General features: G+C 41.1%; 1 protein-coding gene across 1 annotated transcript in view; it reads right to left on the bottom strand.

The window, feature by feature from the left end:
* Positions 1-298: 298 nt before the first annotated feature.
* The window catches only part of SNCAIP (synuclein alpha interacting protein), a gene marked incomplete at its 5' end in the record, with an annotated part of 74,417 nt that continues 54,393 nt past the window's right edge, over positions 299-20,322 (bottom strand). Inside the window, 5 exons of the mRNA XM_082649939.1 lie at positions 299-771; positions 11,517-11,587; positions 12,845-13,913; positions 14,549-14,641; positions 19,649-19,818. Of these exons, the coding sequence (XP_082506065.1) occupies positions 687-771; positions 11,517-11,587; positions 12,845-13,913; positions 14,549-14,641; positions 19,649-19,818 (1,488 nt within the window). The 3' untranslated portion in view covers positions 299-686. The remainder of the gene's footprint in view (positions 772-11,516; positions 11,588-12,844; positions 13,914-14,548; positions 14,642-19,648; positions 19,819-20,322) is intronic.

Here is a 20,322-nt window from a genome sequence, read left to right as displayed (position 1 = left end):
AAGACAGAAGGAACTGACTGACTTTATATACTTGTCTGATCCTCTAGCACTTAGTGGAAACGAGAATGTTTTATTTGACCCCTATGGGAAAGCAGCTCAACTGGGCAGTTTGTTCCTGAAATAAAATATCAGCCGTCAAAATATTCTTAAAGCCCCTTAGAAATTAGAACATCACAGATTTATTAGAAGGTAAGTGCCCCAAGCTTATAGGTGGCTGTTAACATTGTTTTATTTCCTTTATACAAAAAGTAGAAATGACAGAAAAAAACACTCTTAACAGAAAACAATAGCACTGACCTGGTCTCATTGAGAAGCTGAGCCCAAACTGCCCATGTTATGGGGAAAGGGAAGTTCAACCAACATCAGCAAACACCCATGCAGTTGATGAAATACAAAACGGTGACAGTGGCTTGGTGAATGTCCTGTGGGGAGGTTGAATCAATCTTAAAAAACATACATTTGCCCAACCATGCTTTTAAACAGCATCTCTTTAAAAACAAGTTATATATACAAATATCACTCAAAAATGTGTCTTATATACTCTAGTGCTATAAATTTAAGGCATCCCGATAGTCTATTCTTCTGCTGGTGAGGCACTGTTCTCGTGATTCTATTTCCACAGAGGACAGTCCAGACATTTCCAATGGTATCCAAAGGGCAGCAATGAGAGATAGTAAAAAAGTGATTTATAAGAAGAATTCTTTTGACTCTAGCTCAGCGACGTGCTTTATGCTGTAGGATTTCTTCATTTTTCTATTGATGTCATTATGCCTAAGCGGAAGAAAAACCATAGGCCAAAATTAGATAAAACTATGGTCAAGTTACAATACAACGCCACTAAACAGCTCACCAAAAATGGAAATTATCCTCACACAAACCACACTCAAGAATACTTCATTCCAGTAATCAAGTTATTCTCTTTTCATATAAACCACTCTTTAAACAATAAATAGTAATAACATACTTATTAATAAGTATGTTTTTACTTAATAACATACTTTGTGGACACTTTTAAATTTGGCCCTGGAAGTAATTTCTCAATTATGCTGATTGGAAACCAGGCAAAATTCTACAGTCAAGTGAATTTTATCAGAGTCAAACAAAATAGGAAGCATAGTACTGCTGGTTGAGTGGAAACAAGAGATTTTTATATTTTATTCACTGGATTCACTGGTGACACCTTTTATTCTCCAGTAAGCTTGAGTGTTAGTCATTTAAAGGAAATGCTTTTTCTTTGGGTGTGTGATTACTGAGTAGTAGCATGTTGGATGACCACAGTAGGTAAATCTATGGGAAAAAGAAGAATCTAGGGAAAAATAATGCTGTTTTCCCCTCAATACTTGATACCTCATAAGCCTATGGAAAGAAGTACCAGCTCAAGCTTGGGAACAGTTTTAGTTTTGCTTTTTAAGTGAATTTCCCTCTGGGTAGAAGCATTCATTTTCATGAGATATTAGTCCCATTCTGAGTATAAAATCTTCCAGGGAGGAGTTATCTTCTGAGTTTGAGCTAGACTACATATTACTAAATTCCTTCTTGTTGCTATACCAGACAAAAACAAACTATTTCTGGGAATGGTACTCGCTCACGTGAAGACACATTTGGATGGAGAACCCCAAGTGGCTTGGGGTGTTTATGGCCTCAAAATCGTACTTGCTTACAAAGACCATGTAGTCTATTAATTCTTATTTTTATTTATTCATCTGAATAGAACTTCAGAGAGTTGTTCATGAGCAAGGAAGGGAAGAGGGTGGAAGAAAAACCTGGTTGGTTAAAAAATGTTTTAGGAACTTCCAATTAAGCACGATGGATTAAAAACATAGATTTATCATCTCTTTCTTACAAAACAACACTGAAATGAAAGTAAAGAAATAAAAAAGCATCAACCTAAATGAATAGAGGGAAATGAGAGAGGAGATGATAACACACAAAATGCCAATAATATTTCAGAAACAGAAGGATGGATCGATATGTGGAACTGACTTAGCAGAGCAGGCAGGAAAAGCAGAAATCTAAGCCTATAGTCAGGGAAGCCAGGAAACTGATGTGCACTGCATGACTCGGGAACTAGAAGTACCATGAATTTCTGAAAGTGACAGTGGGTGCTGTGTGAGTGCTGAAAATGGGAAGATTATTTGAAACTTTTTGGAAGTAGCAGTTCATACCCCAGATTACCTTCCTGACCCAGTGCAGCCAGGTGACTGTCCCTTTCCCAATGAGAAGAAAGACTGGAGGTTACAGTTTGCAACGCATGGACCAGAGAGAGACTCTGATTTCAGCTAAAGGGGCTGGAAACCATGGGATTAAGTGAGAGTCCCTATAGAACACAATTATTAACACATCTCCTGCTAGTTTGACCTACAGATTCCTGGCAATCAGGTTAATAGGCCCTAGAAGGAGACTGGAGTTTCCTTATCTTGAGAAATCAACTGCCAAAAGAAAAGTCCTACAAATACTGACAATTAGTCAGTTTCCCAACAAAAGAGCCTAGTACTTAACCAGTCTGTGTGAAGAAACATCTACCAGTCAACAAGCCTCACCCATAAAGCCAGAGCTTCTAATTGAGATTTAGTGTCTTGTTTCTAAATATGAATGAGTCAGGGATCACCAGACTTTTGAGGGAAGTGCTACTATGACAGACAAAAACCAAAATAAACAGAAACAGAATTCAAAGTGAATAGAGGTAATATAGGGAGGTGATGAGAACTTCAAAAAATTGTAACAAGAAGAAAAGAAAAACCAGGGAAAATGTTTGCAATTCATAACACAAAGGTCAGTTTTTATAATGTGTAATATATAAAGAGCTGCTACAAATCAACAAGAGACCAGACTCTCAATAAAAATGTAGAAAGGATTAAAAACAGTATGTTCAGGGCTTCCCTGGTGGCGCAGTGGTTGAGAATCTGCCTGCCAATGCAGGAGACACGGGTTCGAGCCCTGGTCTGGGAAGATCCCACATGCTGCGGAGCAACTAGAGCCCATGTGCCACAACTACTGAGCCTGCGCGTCTAGAGCCTGTGCTCTGCAACAAGAGAGGCTGCGATAGTGAGAGGCCCGCGCACCGCAATGAAGAGTGGCCCCTGCTCGCCACAACTAGAGAAAGCCCTCGCACAGAAATGAAGACCCAACACAGCCAAAAATAAATAAATTAATTCATTAATTAAAAAAAAATTAGTACATTCATACAATGAAATAATATGTAGCTATGTAAAAGAATAAAGAAGCTCTCTCTATACTAATACATAAAGACCTCCAATGTGTTAGGTGGAAAAAAGCAAGAAGACAGACTGTGTGTACAGTATGCCACCTTTATTGTAAAAAGGAAGAAAAGATAAAAATATACACTTGTATTTGATTGTAAAATTTAAATAAATTCTGCATATATAATGCCATGAAAAAGGAACAAAGAGAAAACCAACAAAGTCCTATTAGAAATTAACACTATAATAGCCGAAATAAAAAATTAGAAAGGTTGGAAGGTAAAGTTCAGTAAATATTCTGGAAAGAACTTTTAGAGAAAGCCAAAGTATGGATAAGTACAGAAGAATGGTTAGAAAATAGTTAGAAAAGTAGAAAAAAATAGTTAGAAAAGGATTAGTCCAATGTGTTGAACATTAGAACAATAGTATTTCCAGAAAAGTGAACAGAGAAATTGGAGGGGATAAAATTTTCAAAGATATTGTACCAAACACTTCCCAGAATTGAAGTGTGTACGTTTCCAGATTTAAAAAGTGGGCTGAGTGCCCACACGCCAGGAATGAGAATGGAATCATGGCAAAATATCATGAAATCAAAACAGTGGAGATAAAGAGAAAATCGTAAAAGCTTTCAAGGGATTTGCAATTACAGAGGAATTGAGCTTCCTGACAGACACATTGAGGAAAATGAAATAATGTGTTCAAGATTCTAAGGGAAAATAGTTTCCTACCCAGAATTCTATACCCAGCCAAATATTCGTAATCCATAGGAGGGCAAACCAAAGATATTTCAGCCAGGCAAGGCCTCAAAAATTTTAGGACCCCCTTCACCTCCATAGGATGGGAAGATATATTTACCAAAGTAAGAGAATAAACCAAAAAAAGAGGAAACAATAGATTCAGGAAATAGGGCTCTACACAAGAGAGAAGCAAAAGGAATTCCCAGAATGATGTATGTGGGAAACTGCAGATGACAGCTGTGTGGCGCTGCCAGACAGTCGCAGTACAGACTTGGGTAAGAGGAAAGATGGTGTCTCTGTGAACAGACTGAAACACGAGAGGTACCTGATTTGTCTGAATGCACCAAAAGAAGGATTCTGTCTCCAGCAGAGTGTTTGGAAATAAACTGTAAACTTAGAAATCAAATTATTTCCAAGGAAACCATAAAGTTACATGAATAAGGAAATGTAACAATAGTATGCTGCATGGATCCACTGTGATTAATATTTAGATAGTCATAATAATAATAAACACCAAATACTAATTTATAACCCCCAAAAGTGATACAACTATATTGATGGTGGGAAGACGAAGCAGGTGTGTGTGTGTGTGTGTGTGTGTGTGTGTGTTGGAGTGGGGGGCAGAGTTGGTTGCCAAAACCGAGCTGGATAAATTTGGTTCATTGTTGAGAACATGGATTTTGGAACCAGACTGACTGAGTTGAAACCCCGGCTACATAATTTATTACCACTGTTACTGTGTAACTTTGGGCAAGATATATAATCTCTCTGTGCCTTGGTTTCCAATCTGCAAAATTTGGATAATAATAGTATCTACCATATTGTGTCATTCATTGTAAAGATTAAAACAGTCAATATGCATGAAGAACCTGGAATATTCTTTGGTACATGGTAAGTGCTTTATAAGTGGTAGCTATAATTTTAATCTTCTATAGTAGGATGCCAATAGACAGTAGAGATAATATCTAAAATTTAAAGTCTGTATGAGCATGTTATTTAGAAATACAGGGAACTGCCTGGTGGCACAGTGGTTAAGAATCTGCCTGCCAACGCAGGGGACACGGGTTTGAGCCCTGGTCCGGGAAGATCCCACGTGCCGCGGAGCAACTAAGCTCACGCGCCACAACTACTGAGCCTGTGCTCTAGAGCCTGTGAGCCACAACTACTGAGCCCTTGTGCCACAACTACTGAAGCCCACGTGCCTAGAGCCCACGCTCCACAACGAGAGAAGCCACCTCAATGAGAAGCGCGTGCACTGTGATGAAGAGTAGCCCCCGCTCGTTGCAACTAGAGAAAGCCCACATGCAGCAACAAACACCCATCACAGCCAAAAATTAAAAAAAAAAAAAAAAGAAAGAAAAGAAATAACAGAATACTAGAGAAAACACCTAAAGACAAGCAAGCGGTTGACTCAGGGGAGTAGGAATAGAGAACGGAGTAGGTTGGGCACAGGGACGGCCAAAATTAAACTAAAAATAAATAAAACTTAAAAAATCTTAGGTTGTAGTCTAAGAATATCATCATCATTTAGACATGGATGGAGTATTTCTACTTTAATATAAGGGGTGCTGTGCTCAAAAACACTAAAAACACTTTCTGCAGGACAAAACCCAGCATGATTAGAGTTGAGTCAATACCAAGTAAAATGTTAATTTGAGGCATTTATCTGAATAATATCAGGATGATTCAAGTCTCCCTGAACCCTTCAATTACTTAGTCCTGAATTACCAGTATTCAAAAAAAAAGAAAGAAAAAAGGCAAAAGTGTTTGGGTAATTCTGGCATGAATTATTCAGATAATTTGCTGCTCCTTGATTTCATTTTTGGATGTGGAATCACATTCTCTGTGACCAAAATTGGAAAGAAAGCTTAAATTTAAATAACAGTTTTTCAAGTAATCTAACTTGCTGACTCATCTAGGCATGGATGCCATATTTCTACAGCCCAGGGTGACCAGATGGCAAGTTATTTTAGAGACTCTGCCTAAAACGGCCCACGGGTAGGCATTACATTTTCCAATGATAGACAAAACAGGTAGACTTACTTAGCTACTTTTGTGATCTCCTTCAGAGCTTCACTGAGAGCATATCTATAAATCCCATCTACTAAAAAAAATGAGATTCTGGTTCAAAGAATAAAAACATATACTTGAAATACCCAATATGAAACTCACTGTAGGAGGGTAGACTTGTAATCAAAAGGCCTAGATTTCTACAGAGCATACCATCCTTTCTGTGGGATGACAGGCTTGGTCCTTTTTAGTTTTCTTTTCCTTGTTTTTCCTCCTTTTCCTCTCTCTAGCTCTCCCTCTCTCTCCAAATATTCTGAAATCCTTACCATGTGCCAGGCACCAAGCTAAGACATTGGGGTACAGACTTGGATATGATGGTACCACCAAGGGTCACCGGTGTCAGGAAGTTATACCTTTCATCGAGTTGACCATGTTTTAACTGTATCCTCTCTTAGTTTTCTCTTGATCATGATCTTGCTGAATGAAGGGACATGCCTTATTTTGGCCCAGCAAAATGCATGGCTTATTGCTAAGGACATCACTGAGACAAGGGCACTGGCAATCCAGGGATCTGACATCCAGGAGGGTCATATAGCTGCACTGTTCTCGGCATGGGAAGGAAAACCCCAACTGGCTGTGGTTGAAGCAGAGATTCTTAGTGAAGGTACTGGAAGGCGTTTGAGTAAAGTCTCTACATGATACTTTTAAACCTCAATGACTTGCTGCTTCTTTAAAAGTCCAGCCTTAAGAAAGTTTATAGACAGGCCCAGCTCTTTTAATGTGCAGACACTCTAGTGGTGGCAGACATGTGGTGCAAATATGACATGGGTTCTATATTCATCCCCTTTGGAATTGCACAATTCAAAACCAGACTGGGGAGGGCGAGGAAAGGAAGCTGGAGGTGGAAGAAGGGAGTTGTTTGTTCATAACTTTTGGGACTACACTTAAACCAGGATTAGCATGCTGAAAGAATGTATTTCTAGTGGGATAATTTTGGTTTCCAAGGCAGATCTCCCCCCGTACCCTCCTACCTATAGCTCATGGGTGTTCTACATGTTTATTTCTTGCCTTCCAAGGGCAGTGCTTTAAGATAGAACATGGGGTCTTAGTTGCAATAGCTTTTTCTATGTCTCAACTCATTAAATTTTGATCCTAAACCTTGTTCTACTGTCTTCCTGTGATGGAACACCCTTTCTCCTTTTCCCAGAGGGTATAAGGACCTTATGAATAGAAACTCCATTTGTGAGTCATGCTCTCATGAATCCTGCAAACTCTGGCAGCTTTTATAAAGTTTGCTAAGCTGTGCCCAGACACTGGAGATATCTGAGTATTTTAACAATCCCCCATAACATGGGCATTTTCCTCCACACACAAGATCCTCCTATGCAACAGCCGAGGACAATGCAAAATTGGGATCATTTCAAAGGAGAAGCTGTCACTTAATGAACGTAATCTGGAGAAATGGTTCAAGATTCGGATCTCCTTCCCCCACGTCATAGGGACAACGCTTCCATCTGAAATAAGGGTTTTCTCTCTGAAATGAATGTGAACCCTAGGGAGGCAGAGGTGGGGTGGGCGGGACAAGAGTGGGCAGGAGAAACAGAGAACACCGGGGAAACATGGGGAGGGGTGCGGGGGAAGGAGACCAGACAGGCTCTAGGGGTTTTTGGAGCAGAGGTGGTCACCCCAGGTACACCATGGTACTCCTCCTGACTCATTGGCTCTGGACCCCAGAGCTAGTATATTAGACACGAAAACACAGAAAAACATACTTTAGATCAGAGATTAGAACTTGAAAGTACAGTTTTGGGGCAGAAACTCTAACGTCTATAGCGTTACTCAGTGCCCTTTTAGTACTAGCATTCTAACAAACTTCTCTGAACTGTTACATTGGTAAGATTCAGTCTGCTCCAGGGGATTCACTCTAGAACTATGCAATCAACATACTCTCAGCTAGCTTGGTAACATACCTATGACTAGGTAATTATATAATTATCCCTTCAAGATCCTTAAAAAGCCTATGAAAATACTTTAAGATCAAAAATTTAAGATTGAAATGTGGTTATTTGATTATATCCAGAGAAATTATGGCAAAGATGCCTTTGTTTACCAGGGATTCCTTTTTGTGCTGACTGCATTTTCCATCATGATTCTGGAAATGCTGTTCGGTGGGGCTGAGGGTATGCTTGACTTGGGACAGGTTTCAGCCAGGGCCTCACCTCTACCTTCCCAATGTCTTCCATGTCTTTGCTCATTTTTCTGTTTAGTAATATGTACTGACAATAAGGACAGAAATGTGTGTGTGTGTGTGTGTGTGTGTGCGCGCGCGCGCGCACGCGTACACGCGTGTGTGCGCGCTGGTGGTAGGGGTACCCTGAACTCTGACCTCCTATTGGGCACAGCAGATGACCACTGACATACCCTCACATCAACTCAGGCCAAACCTACCACTCTCTTTGAAGTGGCTGTTGAACAATCTTGACATCTATGTAAAATATGGGCTACTAGCTCTTGGGTCCGGATGTATAATTCCCAGTGTGGCTAATTCCTTGGCAGTAGAACCCACACTAATGGTGTTTATTGCTTAATGTCTTTTTAAGGAGTCTACTCTCATGTTGGTGCTAGGATTAGGGGTTTCCTGATGCTAACCCCTCAGGCTACAGTGCCTCTGTGGTCAAAGGGGATGTGACCAGTGGTGGCCAGGGGTTAATGCCCTCTGCCTATCAGTAACTGGAATCGACGCTCACTTCAAGTGTTACAGATCTTGGATAGACTTAAGCTCTGGTAAATGAATGTCTTACTGGCATTTTAAAATAAGTAACTGCAAACATTCCCTTGGAGTTGTAAAAATTCAAGACCAACTTGTCCTTTATAAGGAAAAGTAAAGATAAATCTGCTTGTTATAAACAAAGTCATCCTCCACAGTTGAAACACACTGGAACAGCTATTCGGAGTAATAGAGTTGAATCTAATTTTAAAGGGCAATCAAAAGAAATTTAGATTCTTTGCTATCAAGCTGTGACCAATTTTGAAAAATAAATAGCAAACAGAACCCCCTCACAGAGCTGACATTCTTTAAAGTGTTGTATTTATTGTCCCTATTTTTCCTTTACTAGGGGAAAAAAAAAAAATCTTAGGAACTAAAATGTGATTCCAGTATAGGCCTGGAACAAGGGTCCACTGCCCGACTCTTTCTCCCAGGGCTATACTGAGAGGGCCACCAGCAGCATAATGCTTAGAGCCAACTCCAACCCAATGACTGCCATTGCTTTCCAAAGTTATAGGATCCCAGGCAGTCCCTGCTCCCAAGAGGAACCATGTGGCCTTCAAGCAAATTCTTGGGCCAAGATTTAAAGGCACCACTGACAGATGGACACTTGGGTTCCTTTCTTTCTTGCATCTTTCTGGGGGATGCCCTTTCTATGGGTCCCACAGGCAAAATGAAGCAGGCACCAGAATCACTTAGGTATTTTTCATGTCTACGCTCCCATGCTAGTTCATCTCTCTGAGGAATCTTTATCTCAGCTAGATACATCTACCCTTGCTTTATCTAAGGAACAGACTGGGCTGGTTCTCCCTGCCTCTGTGTGATGATGAATCAGAGAAACCTTCCCCCATATGCCATGGACAAACTAGTGGCTTTTCACTTTCCACAGAACACATGCCAAACGACAGCCATGATAAGGGATAAGTTAATTTATAAGGTAGGGAGGGGAAGGGGTCTGGATGTTTATTTAACTACATTGAATATTATAATTTGGGGGTTTCTGTTTATCACTGAAGGAAAACTCTGTTAATACATAAAGCCAGTGAATCTGACAGGTTCAAAACTGAGCCTTCAGAAGGACTGTTCCTTAAACTGAGTAGGAAAGTGTTAACCCAGTTGTGGGATGTCTGAGTAACCTCATAACCTCCTTTTGTGTTCTGATTTTTGCAATCCTATTATAGTAGACTGTCAGCTTTGTTCTCTTACTTGTAAGAAGACAGGATGAAATATATCTGGCAGGAGAATCTACTGGGATACTAATTGTCTTGTTTCCAGGTGCTGTAGGAACCTGGAAGAAATGAGAGGTTTTCTCCTTCCCGCTCCCAAGGAGTTTGCCAAGCCTTTGTGCTTCCTTGCCTCAGGGTATTTTTGGTGACTTCTGCTTAAGGACAAAAGCAGAATTTTCCAGGCACCAGAAGACAGAACCTAAGATGGGGACGCAGAGGGGTGGGGAAGATAGGTTGGAAGAAACAGAAGTGGACCAATACCAGCGTCTGGGAAGGCAAAGGGTATTTTTTTCTATCTCCTTCCCACCCCAGGCACTGGGCTTTTAGCACTGGCCAAGCTGCCCTGCCCCAGTGTGGCCAGAAACAGCCCAGACTTAGGCAGCATGTTGAGCCTGACCCAAGCGGAATGCTGGTGACCAGTAAATACTGAAGCTCCAAGGTGCTTCCTTCAACTCATGGAATGAATGAGACCCCTAGGGGAACCCCCTAAAATGACTGAGATTTACTTTTCCTCTAGCCTGAATGGAGACCTGGAGCAGAGTAAACGTGATTTAGAGGCGAAAAAAAAGGAAAGCGACATTTCTTACACCTTAGAATTCTGAACTAACATTTACACTCACAACACATTCACTTGTATTTGTGTGCCTGTAACTATTATATACATACACACACACATCCACACAAATGTTTTGGAGGATTTTGGAAGGGTGCTGAAAGGCGTGCCACAGCTTTCTTTTAATTTAAATGATTAGTCTCTTTTAAAAGGGTGTTGGGGGTTTAACTCTTCTGAAATAAATCTGTCAAGAGGCACTCACTGACTTAACTCCCTGTCAACTGCTCTCTTCTTAGCCCTCTCCTCTTTCCTGCTCTGTTAGGGAGTTAGTTGTATGTATCCCTGGGGGACGAAGGAAAGCTATGCTGAAGAAGGACTTTGCTCAAAGAGGAGACTGAGACGCTGGGGACCCTGGAGATGATCCTTTTATATACGCCATGCATACATTTTGAATCACAAACATTCTGTTTGAGAAAGGCCATTGTTTTGTTGGTGGGAGCTCAGAGACCGGCTCATGGACCAGAATTGCGGTTCCAAACACTGAGGTAGAGCATGGCAGGACCTCACTTCTCCTGAGGGCAGCAGACTGCTGACTAAAGGAGCTTTCAGTCTATAACCAGCAATGAAGGAAAACCTCAGCTCTGTTTCAAAGTTCTGATTCTGATCGGAGGTTGACTCATTCTACCCACGGCAGGAAATTTCATTTCTATACTTACTTGGTACTTGACTCCATTAAAACAAAGACTGAAAGCCAAGGTCAGTTGGGAAGCACAGCATGTTTGTGATCTGAGTAGATTCCTCTGCCCTCTGCTGCTGGACTGGAGCCCCTCCAACAGGGTACTCGCTCCCTTTCTAAGGCCCAGTTACAAGTCTGCCTTCTTCTATTTGGGGAAAGAGTTGTAATTTTCTACTTCCTTGGTGTCAGCCCCTGGGAAAGGTGCTCCAGGACTGGCGTCTAAAAGATCATGCAATTCAAAGTGAAGGCATGGCACTGCTGAGCACTACAACCCTAGCACCACGTACCGTGCATAGTCACACAGATGCTCTTCAATCAGCGTGTTAGAGGAAAGATTGATGCAGCTGTCGTACATCTCCTAGAGAGGTGCAATTAAAAGTCATCTGAACACATGCGACAAGCTCAGCACATGCACAAGTCTCAATAAACAGGAGGCAGGCAGGAGACAGATTAAAGGGTAGAAGCTTCAGACATACTTTGGGGAGCCTGGGGGAACTGCTGAGATCTCTGACTTGCGCGAGAGGAACCCTTAAGTCACCTGGAAAAGTTTTATTCCAGCAATGTAAGTTTGGACATATTTAATCCAAAAGGCCTGGTGTTTGGGGCACCAGTGTGACTTTTCTAGCTGAAGCAAATACATGCTAAAGTCTTTTAATAACAAAGACAACTCGGTGGAAATCAGTGTAATTAAAATGTGTGTTCAGTTAATTCGAGTGATATTCACTAAAACTTGATTTTGGTATTGCAGAAAAGAATTTGCACAGTTCTTAGACCTCACTGGAATGGGATTTCACCTTATGGCAAATAATAAATTATGCAGGTGTGACTCTGGTTAGCAGGATGGATATTCTGGACCCTTCTATCCCTCAGAGAGTTTCACATTTTGGCTGCTATACCATGTTTTTTTAAGGGCATGGCATGCACAGAACATGCAGGAAATGTTGCCTAAAAAGATGATTGTATCTCCTATTCACTGGCTTTAAATCCAGATTATAGTGCATCGTTTTACAACAAATGCAATTACACAATGTAGTTCATGGCATACTCTGCTGTCCCCTGTGCGCTGGCAAGCACTTCAGACCACTAGAGCTTCCTTAGGGGCTTGTGTCGTAAAACGCCAACGAGGGGGTCCCTGTGGTGTATTCATTCTAAAGGTCCTTCCAAAGTTGAGTAGTTTAGAAACAGAGTTTCTATTTATGTGCTGTTTAATTGGGCTCGAGAATAAACTATCCAGTCCCGTGAGGAGAACGAAGGCTTCCTGCGGCAGAGTCAGTGCCAAAGAAGGGCCTGATTTCACATCAATTAGTAGTCTAATCTTGTAGAAATGGCTCCCTGTCTATGACCCCTAATTCTCAAGGATCAAAACTACTTAGGGAAATTTAGGGACCAGAATACAATCTCCTGTGATTTGTTTAACCTTTCTCTCTTAGAGTATTTTCAAAATGTACTCTAACACGACATATCTCATTAGAAACACATGAATTTGGCTTTTCATGAATCCTTTGGAATTCTCCTGGGGATGCCCTCAAGGTGGCCAAGGGCAACAATCTGTAGTGTTCGGAACAATATAATTAATTTAAAGGAATAAAAAGGATATTCTCCAAATAGCACTCACCGCCTTATTCTTTCCTTTGCTAGCAGAGCTCCCTGGATTTCCCTTACCGTCTGCGGTCTTCCTCCCAAGTGAGGTTAAGGGAAGAGTGGAGGTCTTCAGCTGGTTGGACGCCTGATAGTTATTATTATTGTTCTGGTTGCCACTTAGCGTCTCCATGATGGATCGGAAGGTTCCAAAAGGCCTTTTCAGTTGATCCCCCGGTTCACTGCTTGCGGAGGTCCGCTGGAGGGCTCTGCCCTTATCTCGGTCCTTCTCTCCGTTTAGTTCAAGGCTAGTTTGCTCCATCTGCACCACAGGCTCCTCAAAGGTAACTCTGAGTTTCAAGTTCTGCGACGTTCGGCGCTTGGAAGATGGGGACTTGAGGGCGCTCTTGGGACTCGTGGCCACTTTCTGGGCAGCTGTGCTGTCAGGGCTGGGCTGAGGGAGTTCTCCAGAGGGCTGGTTTGGGGGCGCGGTTCCTGAGCCTGGACTCTGGGATTCCAAGTCTGGCTCGCTGCTCTCTGAGGTGGGGGACGGGCTATGGCCCTCCAGAGATTTGGAGGCCTTGATACTAAAAGGAAACCTGCGTCCTGATGCCAAGCTGTGTTTCTTTATCATCAGGTGTAAGCTTTCTGCGCTGTCCATACTCTCCACGCTTTCCACGACAGGCTGTGGTCTGGGCCTGTCAACCTTTCTCACAGGCGTGCCCTTGGGGTCCTCAGAGTTGTTGGAGTCCGTGTCAGACTCACTCAGTGGCCGCTGCATCAGCTGCTTCAGCCTGGCTAACTTCAGTTCCCTCTTCTCCAGTGGGGTCTTTTTTGAATTTCTAGAAGAAGCCTGAGCATCCTGGAATTCCAAGGACAGCTTTTCCTGGGTGCAGACATTCTCTGAAATATCTTTTCCTAATAACTGGCGTAGGATTTTATCCGAATCTTCGTCTTTAGCTTTGGCCCTAGCCCGGCTGGACACGGACAGGCTTCCAAGAACTTGAATCCCCTCTTGGATTCCTGGTTTGCTTTTGCCTATAGGCTCATCATCTGCATCTGGGGATTTCCACTGGGACTTTCTGGAAGCTGGGGAGGAGGGTGAACTGAAAGAGGATGAAGGACATATGAGATGACTTCCTACTGGGTTAAAATAACTCAGCCACAAATCACCACATGGCTTAAATGCCACTAATAACTTACAAATCACTAAGACTGAAATAAGAATAATGAATATGTGTTTCAAGCAATCTACAAGCATTCCATGGTGGCAACCAGAACCAGTATAGTATGCCTCATACCTTTTGCTTTGACTACAAAATTTATTCTTTTGTAGTTTTACAAAACTACAATAAATAGTTTTACAAAACTACAATAAACTACTGTTTTATTGTTTATACATTAATTTTGCACAAATTTTCTCAATTAATCCCATCTTCAACAACCTTATGAACCTACATATCTTTATTTCCATTCCATAGATGAAGAAATAAAAGACTCTGAAAGAGTAAGTGACTTGTTTCTAGTCCTGGAAAGAAGAAATGGCACAGCCAGAGATAAATTCAAGTCTTCTGACACTAGGTCCAGTGCCTTTCTCCATGTGGTAGCTCATTTTTATTCCTCTTTATAAGAATAAAATGTTTTCTGTTATCTTCTTAAAAGATATTAAAAGAAAGTCCAAAAGAAGGCTCTCACATTAAAGACAGTTAAGAATTCTAACCACCAACGTTTCTGGTATTACCTGGGCGAAGAAAGGAGAGATTTGCCCTCTGATTTCTGGGCTTCCAGAAGTTGTTGGAGCTGGTTCTGCAGTGTGACACGTTGCATTGTCTGTCTGGGAAAAACAAACCAAAATATATAAGCTCTCTGACACGTTGCTACTATCATAAATGAACAGGTATACATTTTTTTCATGATGATTTTCGATAAGTTGCAATAAATCTAAAAATCTTACAAATGTGCATAATCTTCATCCTTATAATTTAGACATTTTCCTGAGGATGCACTCAAAAGTACCCCAAAAGATAGTCATTATTCACATGAGTAAAAAAACTACAACCTAAATGATCATCAATAAGACTGAGTAAATAATTTATAGTTATTTCTGTGAAGGCAGCTATTAAGAATGATAATATATTTGAATATCTATGACATAGAAAAAGTTTCCCTAATATATGTGTATATAGGTAGAACGTATACAGTATGAAGTGTCCTTTAGAAAAGGGAAAATTTGGACACAGAGACAGACACACACAGCGAGAGCATCACGTGAACATGAAGGCAAAGATTAGGGTGATTCATTCATTTACAAGCCAAAGAATGCCAAAGATTGGCAGCACACCACCAAAAACTAGGGGGGAGGCACAGAACAGATTCCCCCTCACAGCCCTCAGAAGGAACCAACCCTGTCAACACCTTGATTCCAGACTTCTAGCCTCCAGAACTGTGAGAAAACAAATTTCTGTTGTTTAAGCCAGGCAGTTTGTGGTACTTTCTTACAGCAGCCCTAGCAGGCTAGTATACTAGACACATGCTCACACATTTTTATATATTCATATTTCACATGCTCATCTATTATACTTAAAAGTTGATGAGTCCTTTCTGAGGGCTTTTTTAGAATCTAGAGAATAGAGTCCTTTCTTTCTCCATTCATACTTGTGATTTCTGTCATCAGTCCATCTAACTGCCTCCAAATAGTTTTCTTGACTGTGTCATAATTCACTCTGACACCTAAGAACCCTATAAAAGGAGTTTAACCTCCTTTTAATCTTTCTTCATCTGTTTTAACCCCTCACTAAATGTTTTTCTAAAAAACTTGACATGCAGTTCCAAATTTCAAAGTGGGAAAAGTAGAGTGCTCTTACATATTTTTATTTTGTATGCATTCTTGAGACTAGGGTCAGCAAACTATAGACTATAGACTATGGGCCAAATCCAGCCCATCACCTGTTTTTGTAAATAAAGTTTTATTGAAACAGAGCCATACACATTCATTTACATATTATCGAGTGCTGATTTCACGCTACAAAAGCAGAGTTGAGTAATTATGACACAGAACATGTGGTGCACAAGCCTAAAATATTTACTATCTGACTCTTCAGGGAAAAGATTGCTGGCTCCTCCTTTAGACAATTAAGTTTTCATTATGTGAGTCACAGAATGAGTGAGAAAAATGAGATCACAGACTTCTTAGGTCTTAGGGATGAAATGTGAGGACTAAGACTGACCACTTCTGAGAAAAGGAGAGTATTGGGGGCTGATGGAAGGTTATTATCCAAATCTGTTCTCACAGAATTAAATTTAGGCAGCTGACAGCTGTTGAGTATGTGCAGTGACATTTGGCAAGGAGAAGACTGGGCTTCCTCAAGCCAGTATCTAAGATTCGGCAGTCCGTTTAAGAACACTTGTAACTCATTTGTTTAGTTCCTCATCCCTGCTCACGAGAGCTGCTACCAGTTTTGATGCTAACCGTATTAATTTTCTACTTCTGTTAACAAATTATTACATGCTTAGTGATTTAAAACAACACATGTGTATCTTACAGTTCTGTAGGTCGGAAGACCAGAATGGGTCTCTCCAGATTAAAATCGAGGTATCCACAGTCTGCATTCCTTTCTGGAGGCTCTAGGATGAAAGTCTATGTCCTGCTTATTCAAATCAGGCGCAGACTCGGTTCCTTGCAGTTGTAGGACTGAGGTCTCTGTTTTCTTGCTGTCAGTTGAGGGTCATTGCCAGCTCCTAGAGGTTACTGCACTTCTTGGCTCACAGCCCCTTCCTCCCTCATCAAAGTCTGCAAGAGCAGATTGAGTCCTTCTCACACTTTGAGTCTCTCTGATCTCCTTTTCTGCCTTCTCTTTACTGTTACTCATGTGATGAGATTGGACCAACCCCAATAATCCAGGGTGACCTTAACTCCATCTGCAACCTTAATTCCCTTTTTGTCATGTAAGGTAACATATTCATACCTTCCAGGGATTAGGATGTGATAGACATCTTTGGGGGACAGTTTGCGGCGGGGGGTAGGGGGCGGGTACCACACTAATACTGCAGAGTTCGGTAAATACTGCTTACTCCTCTAAAATCAGAATCAGTTTTCCTTTTTCCAAGTTCTGTAATAATTAATGTGTTTTCTAAACAGATTTCACTTTCTGTAACCTATGGCTTTTGACGTGTTTTCTTAACTTTAATGCACATTCTGATAATACGCTTCTATGTCCAGAGTAAATCGAGTGTTACCATACATTGTTTTCTCTTTATTGAAAAAATACCAAGTTATTTCATTGTTTTTACCCAACATGGAAAGAGTTTGCTAGCTTTGTTTAACTTAGTTTTTTTCTGATGGCTAAATTAATACAATTACTTTAAAAATTCAAACCATTTAGAAAGAGTGAGTAACATTTTGGAGTGTATCATACCAGCTTGTGGCGGCAGGGAGAGCGGGGTTGGGGGGAGAGAGAGGGATTTCTTAGAAATGAGATTATACTGCACACTGTATTTTGTAATTTTCTTTTTTTACTTAAGGAAAGTAAAATACACTGTGTGTGTGTGTGTGTGTGTGTGTGTGTGTGTGTGTGTGTGACTTCATTTTAACTTGATTACTTTTATAAAGACCCTATCTCCAAATAAGCTCACATTCCGAGGTACTAGGGGTTAGGACCCCAACACATCATTTTATGCGGCCACAATTCAACCCATAATACCTACGCCTGTAGATCAGGATCTCTAAGAGAGCTGAAGGTTGCCATTTCTAAATAATAGCTATGTTTATTAACTCCAAACGGTTGGTAAAAATATTCTAGTAGGAAAAGGCACTCAAGACTGTCTCCCACTCAACAATTTTGGGCTGAAAAACTAGTGTTTTCCGTCCTTTGTCCTGCACCTTTTGATGTTATTGATGCCCTAGAACCTGAAGGGTACAGTGTACTGAGGATAGACTAAGTGAATTTCTCTGTTCATTTCTAGTTTTGCCAACCTCACTGAGACGCAGAGTAAGTACACGACTAGGGTCTACAACATAACTTGTCATATTTCATCTTGTCATTGGCCTAACTACAACTGTCTACAGCATTCAGTTTGGAGACAGCGGAAGAACTGCTGTCTATTAGCATACATGTGTGTTTTATCCCAGGATCATCAACACAGAGAGCAGCCAAGACCCTGACCTTGAAGAGTTCTACCAATAAAACAGATACTATAACTCATGAAAGCTTCTCCGACTCTGTGGTAAGAGACAGTGGAAGGTTTTGTGATCTTTTCTCTGAGTACAAACCTTAAGAAAAAACATTCCATTGGACCATTTTAAAGTTCCTCTTGGTGGATATGTCCATATACTACTGGGGGGAGTGTCCACCGGTACAACAGTTCTGGAGGACAGTGGCGAGATCTATCCACATTTTAAATACATATGCACTTTGTTCTGACAATTCCCCTTCTAGGAACTTTTCAGAAACACCAGTACATGTACATAAAGACGTGTACAAGTATGTTCGCTGTAGCAAGATAACTTACTGAGTTACGAATCTGTGTGCATTTTCCCCAGACGTTCAGGCTCGCTTAGCTCACCTGCCCCGGGGGAGTCCTGTGTAATTGGGCAGAGGATTCTTGGAGGGAAAGGAACCGTTCTAATTTTTAAGTTTAAATTTTATTTTTTTTTCCTAGTAAAAGCCTAAATTCATTAAAGAGAGTATTCTAGGTACTGGCAGGGGGAGAAGCAGAGGAGTACAGAGACTCTTACCTCTAAGGCAAGAGGATAGAAGCAGAGAGAGAAAACAATTCCCCGAGCTTAGCGAGGAACCAGAGGATCTCAGGACTTGTCATATTGTTGCATGAATTACACTTCTAATCAGTTAAGGCCTCCTACCAACCACAGGTCTTTTTTCACAAGGAAAGAAAAAAAAAATACTTTTTATAATTTTAAAATAAAACTTCATTTTTTTCCTTAAAATTTAATTTTTAAGGTTTGTCCTCCTAATCTGTCACCATTACTTTGAGGACTATTTTTGATGTTCAATGATTCCCTTCCTAGTATGGCAGCTGTCACTTGGCTGATGTGTTTTCCAAGGGCTGACCTTGGTCCCCTCAGACGAGCATCAGCTCCTTAATCCTCCAACCTGCTGGAGACCCCTCAGATGGCCTCTCCTCTGGTCCTCCTTTCTTCAAGCATATCATGGCAGCCTTCCAGAAATGCTTCCCTGGCATCTAGGTATGCAGTGTGTACCAGCTAAATCATCTCATCAAAAAAGAACTGATTTTAGCTAGACAAAGAGTGTTTTAAGTAACATCACGCTAAGTTTACATTCTGAGGATTTTAAATTCTGAGGATTCATGAATCGTCTGCTTAATTTTTATAATAAATTTGCCAGTGATATTTACCAGGTGACCTGTCTGTAATTTCCCAAATATACATTTTTTCTTTTTGAGAAAACTGAGAAACTGGCCCATCTCTAGCCCTTCTCTCTCTCTCTTGCTTTTGATGATTTGCTAGACTGTTAAGGACAGAAGTTTGGGATGATGCCCACGTGTGCTTTCCGCACCTGCCACGTCATCTGACCCTGAGATGTGAGCACAGAGAGAGGCTCCTTTCCCTTGTCCACTGTGGCTTAAGTTCTCCGCTTAGGAAGCTAGCTCTGCATTTTTTTTGTTTAAATATCATTTTGCCTCTGCAGAAATGGCATGAATGCTGGCCACGAGGACTTGGGACGGAGGAAGAAAAGAAGATGAGGAGGATACTAGGGAACTCCTGTAAGACCAGCAGGAGGGAGCCTTCCAAAGACCTGGCTGAAACCTAAGCACAACGACGAGCAGCCACACTTGGTTCTCGTGGAACGAACAGGTCACTCACTCCTTCAGCTGCTTGGTTAGCTTCACCACCTGGGAGGCCAGCGACATGCAGGTCTCCACCACCACCAGGTACCGGGAGCACAGGGTGTGTCCGTGGCGCTCAGCGCTCTGGGAAGGCTTTTCCCCCGCGTGGTTCTGCATGGTGACATTTGCTCCATATTCAACCAGGGTCTGTCAGAGAATGCGGAGACATGTGATTATATCAGAACCTCCCTCTAAACGTTATGTATTTATTATTTTTTTGAATTGAAGTACAGCTAATTTACAATATTGCTAGTTTCAGGTGTGCAGCAAAGTGATTCAGTTATATTTATATACATTTTTTTCAGATCTTTTTCATCATAGGTTATTACAAGATACTGAATATAGTTCCCCATGCTATATACAGCAGGTCTTTGTTGTTTATCTATTTGATGTAGTTAGTATCTGTTAACCCCATGCTCCTAATTTATTCCTCCCCCTGCCTCCCTCTCCCCTTTGGTAACCATAAATTTGTTTGCTATGTCTGTGAGTCTGTTTCTGTTTTGTATATAGATTCATTTGTATTATTTTTCACATTCCACATACGAGTGATACCATATAGTAGTTGTCTTTCTCTGTCCGACTTACTTAGTATGATATTCTCTAGGTCCATCCGTAAACATCCGTATTTTTTAATGACTGTAACAGAAGGTT

The sequence above is a fragment of the Grampus griseus genome (assembly GCF_964374135.1).
Source record: "Grampus griseus genome assembly, chromosome: 3".
NCBI lineage: Eukaryota > Metazoa > Chordata > Mammalia > Artiodactyla > Delphinidae > Grampus > Grampus griseus.
Note: the sequence above shows the minus strand (reverse complement) of the source record. Positions and strands in the feature narration are given on the sequence as shown.